Genomic DNA, 17,152 nt, shown 5'->3' on the forward strand with positions numbered 1-17,152 from the left:
CTGAGAACAAATTTTGATTGGCAAAGCATGGTAGAAGAAGGATACATTAATGATTATGAAGCGCTTATAAAACCATAAAATACAGCACATCTTTGGCATACACTGCCCAAAACATCTATCTAGAATTCAACAATGGAATGCAGCAAGAGACATAATTCAAGTAATTAAGAACATTTAATAAAATTACTTTAAATACTGTCAAATGAATAACAGCTAAATTAAGACATTATTATCTAAATTCTACATTCATTAGAATACAACTCTTGCCTATTGCTTTGTCAAAAGAAATTTAATGTTTTACTGCCTAATGGATGCATAGTAATCAGTATAAATAATGTATCTAAATATGGAAGCAAGATAAGAGCAAATGAGGTGTTTCAATTTAACAAAAAACATTTCATGAAAATACACTACTGAGCAACTATTCCAGCTCCTGCTCTCAAGAGCTGTTGCTGCTGCTGCTGCTGCTGCTACTACAGCTCTCCTCGGCAGGAACCTACCACGCCGCTGCAGGTCATACTCTTTTTTTGTCTCTTCATTCCCTAGAATTTTCCACGCTCGATCAATTTCGATGAACCTCTGCATGCGCGCCTCCACTTCTCCTGCTGGCACATCTGTGCTCTGTTTGTCTGGATGATACTGCCAATCAAAGGAAAGAAGAGGAAGAGTGGGAGAAAGAATGAAAGGGGAAATCAATAGTAAATATGAGATCTATTTTGAGGTGTATGGAACATACAAAGGTCTGAACTACAGTGCCAAGGAAAACAAACAAAGGAAACAGCATTGGCCGCAAGAGATTACTGCCAGGTTAATTAGACCACTGGAATAGCAGCAAACACACCAGTGGCACAAATGTCACAATGTGCACTGACAGCATTTTCTGGATAATTTGCTGATGGAATCATTGGTCTTGTGGACAATTTACCTAGTGAAAATGACTAATACAAACAAAAATTGGTGCACACAAATAAACACAAGATAAGAGTTAAAGGAGAATTATTCATATATAACATTAAATTAGTTAACCAAATATAGAGAACATCAAGTTGCTCTATCGTTGCTAATTACTTAAAATACTTGCTTGTTTGTTTTGTTTTTTGCTTTAATTTTTAGGGTTGAAAGAAGACAAAGAACTCAATATGCATCTGCCATATAGGTAATTCTATTTTTGAAACTATGATTCACTAATTTATTCTCATTCAATGAATAAAATGCCCTTCCAAAATCAAGAAGTCATGGGTTACTGGATATAACATTATGTGCTGTTTTCAGTTTCGAAAGAAGTATTTGAGGACAGAACTAAAAGATAACATATGTAAGGGCAAAATGGTAGAATAATATTTTAATCTTTGCACTGACATTGCCAAGCACAGTACAGTACCATTAGTTATACTGCACTAAAATTACTATTTGTAAGCAACAGAAGCTATCTCCTCAAAACAGCAAGATGCAATCCTGTTCCTCAACCTTTGCTCTTCCTCAACTTTTATTCTCACATTAAATTGATTTGAACCATTTATTGAAGCATGGCTATTAAACTTGACTTCCAGTTCTGAGGAAGGCTAATTGCTAACCCAAAATTTATTAATGTGCTTGCATTTATATTGTATAAAAAAGAAGAAAGGAAAGTACAGCTTTTTGATTACCTTTCCCTTTAAATTTGGCAACCAACAAGAATTGGCTTAATAAATGTATTAAATATTTAAATTATATCAATACAAATAATAATTTGATGTTTAAAGACCTATAAAGGGCTTATAAAATTGGATTCTAATGCCCATTTTTTCATTACTTTCATCACATGATTTGGCAACTATATTTAAAGGGCTACTGGGAACATGAACAGAGAAGGTTCCAGATTGTCTTCCCACAGAGTTAATACTTCCTATATCTTTTCCTAGCCTCAGGGAGCTGGGAGATGAGGAGAGGGGACATCCATTCATACACAATGACTAGCCTTTATTTTGTGTTATCCCACATAAAGGACTGATCATGTAGAGAAGTCACTCTGCAAAATGGGCTGCAAACTGAGAAAGCTTGCTAGTAATTTTTGTGATCCCAATTACTGGAAGGAATGCCAGCACAATCTCAAACATTGACAGTGCCAGTGCATCTCTGTTTACACGAAAGCAATGTCACAGGCGGCTTGTCTGGAAAGGATAAGTCAGTCTGCTTAGATATGTGACCTGGTTCTAACTTCTTCATTCTAATGGCGCTATATTTCATATCCTACCCAACATGAAAAAATATTTTGAAGTGTTTCTGGTTTTCCAGGATCTGTTAAACACCCAAGAGATATTACTTCATCCTTTCTAAGGTCAATCATCCCAATCTCATTAAACCAGTGGTTCCCAACTTGGGGTCCCAGATGTTCTTGGCCTACAACCCCAGAAATCCAGCCAGTTTACCAGCTGTTAGGATTTCTGGGAGTTGAAGGCCAAAAACATCTGAGGACCCCAGGTTGAGAACCACTGCACTAAACAGATCCATGCAAGAAAGCAGGCTTTTCTGAACACGTTGCTTCCAGAATAAAGGCACTTGCAAACCTTCACTGATTCTCTGAAGTGCCCATACAAATATTTATCACCATGCATCTTCTGCAAGAAATTATTCTTTTCTTCTTCATTCACACAGCCGTTTCCAATTCTTTGTGACCTCATGGACCCTGTTTCAATAATCATTTCTTGCAGAAGATGCATGGTTTCAATAAACTTGTAAGAACAACCACTGATAGGTGCCCATTGCCAAGGAAGGCCAAACTCAATTTTTATCATTTTGACAAGCAGAAGAATTTTATTCAGACAGACATGTGGCTTTTAATGTTATTTGTTCCATAAAATAATGTTTATTTTTGTCGGTGAACTGTATTTGTTTTTTACAACTTAATCCAACAGTTATATTATATCCTATGTTCTATTTTTAAACATTATTAAATGTATGTCTCATCCTTTCAGTACAGCAAGCAAACTAGAGTTGGGGTTCACATAAACACATAAAGGTTCAGAAGCAAGTTTTATAATAATATATTCCTCATGACACAAATGACAAAGAAATAAGTACAACAATGAAAGAATACAGGTAATAGTTTGTTGGTTTTTTGGGTGTAAGGATGAAATGATGAATCAAGTGTTTTTACTGTTTGCAACTGTGTATACCAGACATGTGTTCCAGCATCCTAAGTGTTAACAGCAGGCCAGTTTGAGTGATAGCCTGCAACAGCCAATAGGTTGTGACTTCTGGCCAGAGAGGACGCGGAACGGTAAGGAGAAAGCATGTCTGCAACAAGTGATGGACTTTGTATCTTGTAAATACCTTTGTATATTTATGGAATAAAGCTGTGTTCAGCTGATTTACAACTGAGGTGTCATTTGTCGGTACTGCTTCTCCAGACGGGCAAGCAGTCTGACCAAAGATGAATTGGTGAGAGTCAAAGGATCACCAATAAATCAGGGTGCTGCCGGAGTTGATGTTTTTAAAACCCACCCTGACATAGTTTATCTGAAGACAGAATGAAACCATTTTCAGTAAATAGTTTTTGAAAATAATGGACAATTTTCAGTAACAGAATCTGTAAGATAGATACTAAAATGAGTCACAAAGCCATAATGAGTATAGACATCATGTAATTGTAAGGCAAGCTGTGTGGAGGAAAAACCATCTATTATTTAATCTGAAAATATTTAGCTGGATTTTGGAAATTTGTTTCCACTAGCCATACATTGGAAAAATTTAGAGTCAAAAACTGTGTACTTAAATTCCATCCCTTTCTTAGCCTAAACCTAAATTAAGCTTGGGTGACATCAAGCCCACCATTAGTCCCCAAACCTTTTCTTCACTGACATCTGCTATGACCTACTTCCACTGTATTGGCGATCCAGAGAAACAAAGTATAAATTGAAAATCTGTGTCAATCTAAATGCATACAACTCGTATATTTGCATAGCAACATTTGCCTCCAGAATGTAGTGTCTTCATAATCCCAACATGCTGAAGTAGACCAATGACAAAACTGCAAAAATTGCATTATGGAACTGCATGTTTCTTCCTTTAACTGATGGGGGCTTTTCCCTCCTGTTTTCAATGGCTATGGTCTGGCAGAGGAGCAGAAAAGGGAAGTGCAGTCTTGCAATCCTACAAAGTTGGATAAGCACAAGAATATACATACATTTATTTTTTCCAAAAAAAAAAAAAAACACCTCTGGAGGTATGGCCTTTTAGCTCTGAATAGATCAAGATGAGCAGAGCACCTATGAGTGCTGCACCCTTTCCAACCCTCCGAATTTGGCCTTAAATGCCCAATCATGCCCGAGAACCCTCTAAGACAGGTCTACCCAACCTACAGCCCTCCATGTGATTTGAACTTCACTTCCAGAATTCCTGACCATTGAACAAGCTGTGCGTTGGAGGCCCAAACACCTGGAGGGCCACAGGTTGCGCAAGTCTGCTCTATGAGTATGACTTTCCAGAGGGGCACAATCTATTTAAGAACATAAATTACTTCTGTAAGCTATACTTCTGGTACCTCTATCTCTGGTAACACAACTTTTAGCCATGGCACTCCCATGGTGTCCAATATTATGTCTTCTCAGTTCCAGACAAATACATATTTATCTGTCAAGCTTCTTTTTAATTTTAATGCCTTTAAAATCCTCCTACAGTGTTTCAGTACCTTACTAATTTTATTGAACATGTAATTTAATAAGTCAAAATACTCTGCTTTGTTTTGAGGTCACATGTTTTGAGTGATGATATTTGAAGGTGAAATATATAAATGCCTTAAACAAAAACAAGTAAAACATTGATTTCATATGAACCATGTCAGATTTCCCCCACTCAGGTTAATACTACGAACGTCACAACAGTGTCAATAACTTAGATATTGATAATCATCTCTAGTATGATGTAGATTATGATATTGTCAGGACTATAAGACAAAATAAGCATAACTTTATAAGTATTTGTGTTTATCTGGCTTTTATGCATGTATGTAACACGTTCGGCCTTGACAAAACATGACAGGAAGAAAATCAACTCACATAAAATATTGTGCTGAAGGAAATTTTTACAAATAAGAATAACGGCCGAAAAGGCAAATTAGTGAGTATTAAAACCAATCAAGCATGTTCACTAGAAACCAAAATGAATGAACTCAGGCTATCATACTTTGGATATATCATGACACCGGAAAAGGCACAAACTTTAGAAAAAATGGAAAGCTGCAGAAAAAGGAAAAGATCACATTTCAAATGGGTTGCCTCAATAGAGGAAGCCATGACCCGTGTTTGGAAGACCGGTTTATTGTAATTTGAAGCCAAATTGATGGCAAATAACAACATGTAATCCTTCCTATGGAAGAGCAGATTGTCTCTACTCGTCTATTAGCAAGGATAATGAGGTAGGTGTTTTCCTACACTGGAGGAGAGGTGACTACATTTATAGGCATTGATCCACCTGCCTGGGATGATAGCTGGTGGAGTCTAATATATCTGGAGGGTACTGACAGACTGTATGACAATGCAAATATAATACAGACAATATATTTTATTTGGCTTTTGTAAGGAAGCAGCTGAGAACTCCCTTCTACCAACCAAGAACACTGCATTTATTCAAATACACTCTTTTAAAAATGGTTTTAATTCTTTTACTGAAACAAACATATCCATCAAACAATACATCTCATGTTCTGTACAATAAGGTGTATTGAGCTGATGTTTCCCGACTATCCAGATAAGAAATCTCCAGCTGACATGACAATTATAATTCAATACAGTATCTTCCCAAAAATCAAATGGAAGGGAGAGTGAAAAGACTGATGTTCTTGTTCGCATAACTAAAAACATACAAAGTTTCAAAGAATTCAAATGCACCTGAACAGCTTACTCATGCACATTTCTTCTTTTCCAGAAATCAGTGTAGTTCCAGGTCCCCCCAAGTGTTATCTCCCAATCTCCCACACACATTACTGCTACCACATAAGTCTTACTATATTGCTTAATTGCCATCAAGTTGACTTCAATTTATTGAAACGATGAATGAGGGACCTCCACTGCACTGCTGTTAACATTTGGACAAGGATTCCAAAACTCAGCTATTGGGTGGTAGAGGCCCAGCTCTTTGCAACTGTAGATACTGCTTGAGCATTCAGAGCTGTTAGCATATGCCAGGGTACACAAGTAGAACGAAATGTGCAATCCTGAAGATAGAAAACTAAGATATAGTGTATTATATAAGAATAACTTTTAGGTAAGGTATTTATATGTATTGATGATTTAATTTATTAACAGTGTTTTTATATTACTTTTCCATAAATGTTACCAATGCTATATTTTAACACTGTAAAACATGGAGGAAATATAATTACTTACAACATAGCCATGTAATAGCATTGTAGAAATGTGTTTCTATTAATTCCAGGCGAGAAGACATAAGATTTTTCACCATCATATTCCTAGTTTAAACTCTCAAATTGGTTCATTTACCATTGTGACTTATTTTGAATGAGTATATTCCTGGTACATTCCCATACTTTAAAAATATATAGCAGGATTCATCAAATAAGCTTCTAAGTGTAAACCCACATTCAAATATTCAGTGAAGAATATAACTTTCTGTTCGCCACCAGCAACACGATATTCTATCTGTGATCCAAAGGCGTATGTTCACAGCTCAAATCTCCTGAACAATTCCCACAAGCTCTCAAAGTACTTCTTGAAGTTAAAGAGGTGCTCAGGGGAGCAGGGCTGGGAGCAGTTGTTGAAAAGGCAAATCTTACTATTTGAACAGATAGGCACACCTATTCCTCTGGATCTGGACTATTACGCTGTATTTGAAGCAGCTCTGTTTGAATATTTTCACATATAAAGAAGTGATAAAGCATTTACCTAATGTGCAGAAAATGAATCTGTGGAATACTATTCATACCATGTTGCAAATGTTAGATACTAACCCGATTTTAAGCTCTATGATAATAGCATGTGTGTGTGTGTGTGTGTGTCATATATCATAATAACCAAGTGAAATGCAGCATATAGATAACCTTTCACCATACCTATTGCATTTTAGTAAAGTGTATAGAACACAGATATTCTGGATAATAGTTCTGTCAGTTTCCCAAAATTTGGTATAAATGTGGTATGGAGAACAAAACTTGAGAAATACAATCTGCACTTTTTAATGGCTCACTAGCAATTGATGAAGGTATTGGAATATCATGGGGAAACTGGTTAGCATGGTAACTGCTGATACAGCAGTGAAGTAATCTTGGTTTTATGCAGAGAAGACAGTGGTTGTACTGATCATGGGTTTTAACAGGTATCAGCTTCTGCTATATCCACAGTAGTGGCCCCATAAATAGAGTATAAGTACAGCACTCATGACTGCTGTTTCCCTGGCTCAAGAGCAAGCACAACAAAAGGAGAAGATGAATGTCGCCTTGCATGACCACAGCACTTGACAAGGCTCTAGTTCAATTTTTTAAACAAACCCCGTAATGTTTGGCTGCTGCATATTTTGTAAAATTACTACTAACAACATTGCCAGGAACACAGGAATATAGGAAGTTGCTCCATTTTCAATTAGACTACCGGTATTGGTCCATCTGACTGGCAGCTGCTCTCCAGGATTGCAATCATTGTCCTTTTTTACTCCCCTGGAAGATTCTTGGATACACTGATTGTCTTCTATCCACGCTTCTGAAATCAAATGAGGCTGGATGTGTCCTGAGCTATTTGGTCAGTGGGCAATACTAGTTACTATGCAATCACCATAATTCATTTTAGTACTCAATGGTGACTGCTATAAGTAAGAAAGCAGAATACAGCCATCCAAAAATTGGGAGATTTTCCCCTACCCTCTGAACATTTCCTAAACTTTCCTGCATCCACAGTGTCAGGACCCAGGCAGCAGAGCACCAATAACCATGCACAGAGGCCAGAATCTATCTAATATCTTTATTAAAGAAATATGTAAAGTTAATAAAAGCAAGCGTATGAATTAGTCCAGGAGTAGACCTTTCAGGAAAGGTCAAAATTAGTCCAAAGAAGCAATGTCCAATATGAAATATTAAGGTCCAAAGTTGTAATCCAATAACCGAAACACTCACTTTGCCAGGCAAAGTGAGGGGAGATAACAAGGTCTTTTAGTCCATGAACTTGAACGAGGCTAGGAAGTAACTTGATTCTTGGAACAACAAGGCTTGGATACAAGGCAGCAAGGAACGAGGAGCAAGGACAAGATCCGTGGTATTTACTTGGCAAAATCCGGGAAACAAGGCAAGGCTGGGTCTTGGAAAGCAAGGCAAAATCCGTGGAAGAACAAGGCTGGAAAACGAAGGCTTGAATCAGGAACAAAGGCTTGGAAGCGGAGTAGCTGTCCACACACACTACTCCAGTTGCTGACGAATTGACTCCGCAAGATCCCTCCGGGAGCAAGGAACCTAAATAGGCCTTGTTTTCCCCACCAGAGAACACTTCTCTGGGGAACCAGAAACGAAAGTCAATCTCTGTGTCCAGATGTATGACTCCCTAAAATTTCTCATGGGAACAGGCTTTAATCATCTGAATGCTTTGCTGCTATTCTCAAACTCCTGCGATTAGCCTGTTGCACTCCCTTCTGCTGGAGAATGTAATTACGGCGCGAAAAAGGGGGAGAAAAAGGGGGAGAACTCGACTCCGGGCTTGTTTGGGAGATTTCTGGAAGACAAGCCTCCTGCAGGTGCAGAGGCTCAATTTCTGGCTGAAATGGTTCCCTTTCTGGCTGAAATGGAGGAAAACCCAAGTTCTCCTCTTCGTCAGTCACAACAGCACTAGGAATGGGACTACATGACCCATGAGTCATCACACTATCCCCCTCCTCAAGCCCCCTCTCAAACTGGGACTCTCTCCCCGAGGCGCGAGGCCGCGGTTTGGCGGGATAGGTCTGATGGAAGCGGCGGGTTAGATCAGGAGCATGAACCGTGGAAGCGTCTTCCCAAGAGCGCTCTTCGGGGCCAAAACCCACCCAGTCAATGAGATATTGTAGGCGGCGGCGGTGAAAGCGAGAATCCAAAATGTCCTGAACCTCGAACTCTTCTTCTCCGTCCACCAGAACAGGGGCGGGGGCCGGCCGGTCTGCATCAGGGCGCACACCATCCGCCGGAAGGAGCAGGGAGCGATGGAACACTGGATGAATGCGCATAGAGCGCGGAAGTTGGAGTTTGAAAGTCACGGGGTTAAGTTGCGCCACCACTGGATAGGGACCAATGAAACGGGCATCTAGCTTCCGGCAGGGACGGTGGGGGGGCAAAAAGCGAGTGGACAGAAGAACCCGGTCTCCTACCTTGATTTCGGGGCCCGGCTGGCGATGCTTGTCAGCGTGGCGTTTATAGTCCTCCTTGGCTTGGTCCAGTTGCTGGAGCAAAAGTTGCTGCGCTGCTGTGAGTTCCTGCAGCCAGTCCTCTGCTGCGGGAACTTCTGAGGTTTCAATGACAGGAGGAAAGAAACGTGGATGGAAGCCATAGTTTGCAAAGAACGGGGTTTCCTTAATTGAAGCCTGGACCCCATTATTGTAGGCAAACTCCGACAGTGGTAACAGGGAAGCCCAATTGTCCTGTTGGTAGTTTACATAACAGCGAAGGTACTGTTCCAAAGTGGCATTGGTGCGCTCAGTTTGCCCATCTGTTTGAGGATGATGAGCCGAAGATAAACGAGAGTCTATGCCCAATAGTTTTTGTAGTGCCTTCCAGAAGCGAGAGGTGAATTGGGACCCACGGTCAGTGACCAAACTCTTGGGCAATCCATGCAATCTGAAAACATGTTGGAGAAATAGATCTGCAGTCTCTTTGGCCGTGGGAAGGCCTTCGCAGGGAATAAAATGGGCTAACTTGGTGAAAAGGTCCACCACCACTAGGATCGTGGTGAATCCACAGGAAGGTGGTAGATCAGTTATAAAATCCACAGAGATTATTTCCCATGGGCGAGATGGGGTAGGAAGGGGATGCAGAAGCCCTGAGGGCTTTTCCCTTCTTGTCTTGGAGCGCTGGCATACTGGGCAGGTGTTGATATATTTTTCTACATCCTTGCGGATCTTGGGCCACCAGAAATCTCTTAGGATCAAATGCATAGTTTTGAATAGCCCGAAATGCCCTGCTGGCTTGCAGTCATGACACAAACGAAGTGCCTTTTCCCTACCCGGTCCTGGGGGGATGTAAACATGATTTCTATAGCAAAGCAGCCCATCCTTAAGCGAAAAGGGAAAATGTAGTCCTTGGCGAAGTTGGTCCTGCGCCCAGGCATCTGCTTGCTGACTAGCCCTGATTTCTTGAGCACAAAGGGGCCCTGGAGTAGAGGGAGTTGATTCAATGGGAGTGGATTTGGTGTTCCCCACTGTGAGCGTGGCAAAGTTCCCGGGTTGTAGCAGCTGGGACTCAAAGGTCTCCTTGCGTCCTGCAGCGTATTCCGGTTTCCGTGACAGAGCATCTGCTTGCTTGGTCTGGGCTGGGGTTACATAATGAATTTGGAAGTTAAAACGTTCAAAGAATAAAGCCCAGCGTTGTTGTCTCTGATTTAGCTTGCGGGCAGTTCTTAGATGCTCTAGATTCCGATGATCAGTATGGACTTCAATGGGAAATTTGGCCCCTTCTAACCAATGTCTCCAAGTTTCAAAGGCTGCCTTTATGGCCAATAGTTCCTTTTCCCAAATGGTGTAGTTTCTCTCTGGTGCGGTCAATTGACGGGAATAAAAGGCACAAGGATGAAGATGATCTCCCACCGGTTGTAGGAGTACAGCCCCAATTGCTACATCGGAGGCGTCCGCCTGCACAACAAAAGGGGTTTCAGGATCTGGGTGCTGAAGGATTGGCTGGGACGTGAATAATTTCTTTAGTTGCTGGAACCCTTTCTCTGCTTGATCTGTCCAGCGGAAGGGCTGTTTCCCACGGATGCAGCTGGTGATTGGGTCAGACCAGCGGGCAAAATCTGGAATGAACTTGCGGTAATAGTTCGCGAACCCCAAGAATCGTTGCACCTCTTTTTTGTTGGTTGGCGCCCGCCATTCCAATACTGCTGAAACTTTTGCCGGGTCCATGGAGAGCCCTAGTGGCGAGACGCGGTACCCCAGGAAATCTACCTCCTGTAGATCAAAAGCACATTTTTCCAGCTTGGCATAAAGTCCATGATCCCGCAATCGTTGTAACACCATTCTGACGTGGTTCTCATGTTCTGATTGTGATCTAGAAAACACCAAAAAATCGTCCAGGTAGATGATCAAGAACCGATCTAGATAATCCTGAAAGATGTCATTGACAAAATGCTGGAACGTTGCGGGAGCTCCACATAATCCATAATTCATAACTCGGGACTCGAATAATCCGAATTTAGTCTGGAAGGCGGTCTTCCACTCGTCCCCTTCTCTGATGCGAACTAGATTATACGCTCCCCGAAGATCCAGCTTGGTGTAGACCTTGGCTCCTCGAAGTCGGTCTAGAAGGTCCGAGATTAAGGGCAGGGGATAGCTGTTCCGCTTAGTGATATTGTTCAATGCTCTATAGTCCACCACCAGTCGTAATTCCCCTGACTTCTTTTTCACAAACATCACTGGGGAAGCGGCTGGGGATTGAGAGGGTCTGATGAATCCCTTGCGAAGGTTTGACTCTATGAACTCCCTGAGAGCTTCTTGCTCCGGTTCAGTCAGGGAGTAGAGATGTCCTCGCGGGATCGGGGCCCCCTCCACCAAGTCAATGGCACAGTCATAAGGTCTATGTGGGGGTAATCTCTCGGCCTCTTTTTCATTGAATACATCCCAATATTCTGAGTACTTCTTGGGCAAGGTGATAATGGGTTCAGTGTCTGTGGTATGGCAGATCTTAGCTACAAGGCAATGGTTTTGGCAATATTTTGAAGCAAACTGCAGTTCTCTGTTGGACCAGGAGATGCTTGGGTCGTGAAGTGTCAGCCATGGAATACCCAAAATCACAGGGAAATGGGGAACCTCGGTAACAAAGAAGGAAATCTCTTCCATATGTTCCCTTATCCACATTCTGGTGGGTTCCGACCACTGACTTACAGGACCCGTCTTGAGGGGGCGGCCATCGATGGCTTGCACCACACGGGCATTCTTGAAATCATGATATTGTAATCCCAGAGAGTCGGCATACTCTCTATCAATGAAATTGTTGGTGGCTCCGGAGTCTATCATGGCATGGATCATGACGGGTCCTTTTTTTGCTGACCACAAGGTGACCACTAGAAGGAACAGGACCCCGGTTGGCGGCTCTTGAGTGGGTTTTTTGACCCGGTTGGCGAGCCTCTCTACGCCCGGTCGCTGGCTTCCCCCGCCGGCTGTGCGCCAGCCGCCTCAGATGTCTTCGTCTCCGTGGAGGATGCCGCCGCCAGACGGGCGGCGGGCTTCCCTTTGGCTGGGCATTCTCTGGCGAAGTGGCCCCCGTTTCCGCAGTACCAACAGAGATTTAGGCGTTGGCGGCGTGCCTTCTCGGCGGCATCTAATCTGGGACGCACATTGCCCAACTGCATCGGCACCTCCTCGCTCCCTCTGGGGTATGGGGCTGGTGGCGGGGGTCTCCATACTGGACGCCGGTGGGAGCGGGAGGTTTCACCCCAGCTCTACCGCTCTGGCCTCGGACCCATTGTTTTCTGTTGGCAAGCATGACTTCAGCTCGTAAACATTGATCAATGAGTGCTTCAAGAGAGTGGGGAAGATCCACCTTGGAGATTTCTTCCAGCATCTCAATGTTGAGGCCCTCCCGAAATTGTCCTCTAAGGGCTACATCGTTCCATCCAGTGTTGTGGGCCAGCACTCGGAACTCGGCTATGTACTGGGACAAGGGTCTGTCTCCTTGGGAGAGGCGCCGGAGTTTGTGGCCGGCTGCCTCCAAATTGTCCTCGATTCCCCAGGTCTCCTTAAGGTGGTCCAAGAAGTGTTGCGCTGACCTTAGATGTGGGGAGGCTTGGTCGAACAGTGCCGTCGCCCAGTTGGCCGCTGGCCCGTCTAGGAGACTGTAAACCCACGCCACCTTGATGTCTTCTTGGGGAAACTCGGCAGCACGGGCCTCTAGATAAGCCTGGCATTGACGACGGAAAACATGAACCTTAGAAGCTTCTCCAGAAAACTTGGTTGGCAACGCCATGGCCGGGAGACGGATTCCGCGTTTCTTCAAACCCTTTATTTCCCCATCCTGCGCATTGAGCTTATCACGGATCCGGTCCACCTCATCCTTGTCGATGGTGTAGCTGATCGGTTGGCCTCCCGGCCCGGCTCCGGTAGACATTCTGGCCTAGGTTAATTGGTGCTTAGGGTTGCGGAGTCAAACTGTCGGGACCCAGGCAGCAGAGCACCAATAACCATGCATAGAGGCCAGAATCTATCTAATATCTTTATTAAAGAAATATGTAAAGTTAATAAAAGCAAGCGTATGAATTAGTCCAGGAGTAGACCTTTCAGGAAAGGTCAAAATTAGTCCAAAGAAGCAATGTCCAATATGAAATATTAAGGTCCAAAGTTGTAATCCAATAACCGAAACACTCACTTTGCCAGGCAAAGTGAGGGGAGATGACAAGGTCTTTTAGTCCATGAACTTGAACGAGGCTAGGAAGTAACTTGATTCTTGGAACAACAAGGCTTGGATACAAGGCAGCAAGGAACGAGGAGCAAGGACAAGATCCGTGGTATTTACTTGGCAAAATCCGGGAAACAAGGCAAGGCTGGGTCTTGGAAAGCAAGGCAAAATCCGTGGAAGAACAAGGCTGGAAAACGAAGGCTTGAATCAGGAACAAAGGCTTGGAAGCGGAGTAGCTGTCCACACACACTACTCCAGTTGCTGACGAAATTGACTCCGCAAGATCCCTCCGGGAGCAAGGAACCTAAATAGGCCTTGTTTTCCCCACCAGAGAACACTTCTCTGGGGAACCAGAAACGAAAGTCAATCTCTGTGTCCAGATGTATGACTCCCTAAAATTTCTCATGGGAACAGGCTTTAATCATCTGAATGCTTTGCTGCTATTCTCAAACTCCTGCGATTAGCCTGTTGCACTCCCTTCTGCTGGAGAATGTAATTACGGCGCGAAAAAGGGGGAGAAAAAGGGGGAGAACTCGACTCCGGGCTTGTTTGGGAGATTTCTGGAAGACAAGCCTCCTGCAGGTGCAGAGGCTCAATTTCTGGCTGAAATGGTTCCCTTTCTGGCTGAAATGGAGGAAAACCCAAGTTCTCCTCTTCGTCAGTCACAACAGCACTAGGAATGGGACTACATGACCCATGAGTCATCACACACAGGGAGGCAGGAATAAATATATTCTCATTACACCAGTTGCTCACCAAACTCAGTTTCTCAGATGTTGTTTGACAGCAACCCCCAGAAGTCTTTACTATTGGCTATGCTGTCTAAAGCTTATACAATTTGTAGCCCAGCATAACTGGAGACCCACATTTGAGTGCCACTGCCCTATGCCATATCACTTGGACTGATTACTCACATAGCTTTCTCTCCTCACCACTCAACACTCTGGACCAATTACGTTTCAGTGCTGGACTGCAGGTATTTAGGTCCAGGAAACCCAAAACTCCATATTTAACTGCACAAGTACATGTTATGCAATGAAGAGGGACATTTTCCAGTCATTTGCTCTTACGAACCCAAATTGCCACATTCTAAAATTAAACTGCTTAAAAGTTTAAATAGATACACAAGGATTTAAAGGCCCTAATCTTTTATTATGCTAAATTCAATAGCACAGCTATTCTTGATACAAGATTCAATGCAGCCATTCCTGGTGCTAGATTCAGCTATCATTTATGAATGGCATAGGGACTATGGTAGACAAAAAGCTAAAAAAAACTGCTATATTCTGCCTTTTTGCCAGAGAGAAATTCAAAGCTACTTGCACTAATTAAAATAAACATAGTTAAGTTAAAAAGCAATTAAACCTAAAGAAATTTAAATCAGTTAAAAACATAAACAACTGAAAAGAACCCTAAATAAACATCCAGCACGTTATATACATTATATTCCACCTAAAAGATAATTCTCAAAGGCCTGCCAGAAACTGATTGAGGGATAGATCCCTTTTGCAGCAAGGCAGTAAATCTAAATAGCAAACGAGTAGGAGAGTGAAAAATTCCCCACACCCTCATGCTTCAGTAGCTATGACGGTCATCTGCTTCCCCTTCCTCTACGCCTGTGCCTGCTCTTGCCTAAGGAGGAAAGCAACAGTGATGGTACCACCTTGCAAGGAGAACTGTGTGTACCACCTCTTGACAGCCCCATGAAAAAGTCTCACAGGCCACTGAAGGAGGATGGAGATGCTGAAAGAAAGAGGCCAACAAAGCACTTGAGCCAAAATAACACTAGGGGAGAGGGGCCCAATTCACCCCATGAATGTTTTTAATCATCAATTGGATTCCTACAGATGAGGAAATCGTGGATACGGAATGCCAACCCTAATTTTCTCCTCTGACTTCTGCCTTGGCCATTGAAGTGCTTCTTGTTGCTCGCAAGATAAATGCTTGCTATTAAGCTAAACTGATTAATATTAAACTAACATTAATCTTCCAGAGCTAAGAGGGGCTTTCTCAGGAGTTGCTCCAATGCCTTGGAACTCCCTAACATAAGTAGCTAGACTGACTCCCACGTAACTCTCTTTTTGTTGGCAAATAAACATTTTGTTAAATCCAAAGGCTTTGGGGAGCTGACTATTTTGCAAGCAAACTGTTTCATTTTTATGCTTTTTAAAGGTATGTTTTAAATTGTTTTTAACTCCACAGTTTTGTATTTTAAACAAAACTTTTTGTATGCTTTTATTCTTATATATTTTCATTTACATTTCTTTTTATCTTAAAGGCAATCTTGAGTGCCAACTTTGGGGTAAAAGCAGCATATAAACAAGCAACACAACTTTGAAAGTCGTTCATATTGTGGAATCATGAAGCCAAGTGCTACCAATAATAGTGGCAGGAGAATGGAATGGAGTCATGAACTTAGTGGAAAAATAGCCTCTTCTCTTCTAGAAAGCGAAACACAAGAGGAAGAGTATACATGGATACAAGTAATTTCATACACGTGACATGAAATTTATTGATTTATTTGATTTAAATCTTGTTTTTTCCCTAAATGTGACTCCAAGAGGCTTATAATACAAAATCTAACAGAATGCCTAAAACAATATGGAGTACAAATGATTTTTTTTGAAAAAAAAATGCTTCATACACAATTTCAGTTTATATTGTGTGAAGCCTATTTTAAATTAATTTCTATCCTGATTCTCATTCCCTAAAAGCACCAGATTCCTTAAGATATCAGAAGCTAAGCAAGGTCAGTTCTCATTAATACTGGCATAAGAGACAGCCAGCAAGTACTAGGTGCTATAGGATAAATTTCAGAAGAAGGAACTGGCATAACCACCTATGACTATTTCTTGATTTAAAAAGCCCTACTATATCATGATGTGACTTGATGGCATGTGCACCCCCACTTCCAGACTCCTAGTAGTTGGTCCCAGATTTTATTCTTATAATGGCTACTATCTATGCATGCCTTTAAAAAATGGTGGCTTTTTATGTTGAGATGTGAGAAAATCCTTTATGAGATGTGAATTTCTGCTGTTTTCCCCTTCTCCCAGCTTAATCCTGTATCACTACAGAGATGTTCTCTGACTGTACAGAGCAGTTATTGGGGTGGGATAAGAGCACAATAATTCTGAATTCCTAAATTCCTAAATCCACGGCTTGAAAATATTCCTAAAACAATTGCAAAAAGTAAACCTTGGTTTTGCTATTTCAAAGATACCATTTTACAACGCCACTGTAGATAATGGAATTTGAGGGCCCACAGATTTTGGTATTCACAAGCTATCCAAGATCCAATCCCCAGTGGCTACTAAGGGTCCACTCTAATTAATATCACTTTCTCCCTCCTTTCTGAAACCATGAGGTTCCAAGAACAGTGTTTTATTCAGAGGATTTCTCTGAATTTTTGCAACATCCCTAAGACAGTTTACAATCAAATCTTTAAAATACAAGATAACATCCCAAAACACTAACACACAATAAAAACAACTGATAAAAAGAAAGTAGGCTGCTGGTGGCTCAAAGAAAAAGTCCAAATAAAAAAACAGCAGACCAGGCAAATAACTGTTCAGTGCACAGTGACAGAATGAGTGATGGGAT

The 17,152-nt window shown here is 41.9% G+C and overlaps 1 protein-coding gene across 3 annotated transcripts in view; it reads right to left on the bottom strand.

The window, feature by feature from the left end:
- The window catches only part of dnajc24 (DnaJ heat shock protein family (Hsp40) member C24), a 59,616-nt gene that overhangs the window by 22,286 nt on the left and 20,178 nt on the right, over positions 1-17,152 (bottom strand). For all 3 annotated transcript variants that reach the window (XM_003214706.4, XM_016992836.2, XM_008106455.3), the window contains exon 3: positions 501-639. In XM_003214706.4, the coding sequence (XP_003214754.1) occupies positions 501-639 (139 nt within the window). The remainder of the gene's footprint in view (positions 1-500; positions 640-17,152) is intronic.

Source organism: Anolis carolinensis, chromosome 1 (assembly GCF_035594765.1).
Source record: "Anolis carolinensis isolate JA03-04 chromosome 1, rAnoCar3.1.pri, whole genome shotgun sequence".
NCBI lineage: Eukaryota > Metazoa > Chordata > Lepidosauria > Squamata > Dactyloidae > Anolis > Anolis carolinensis.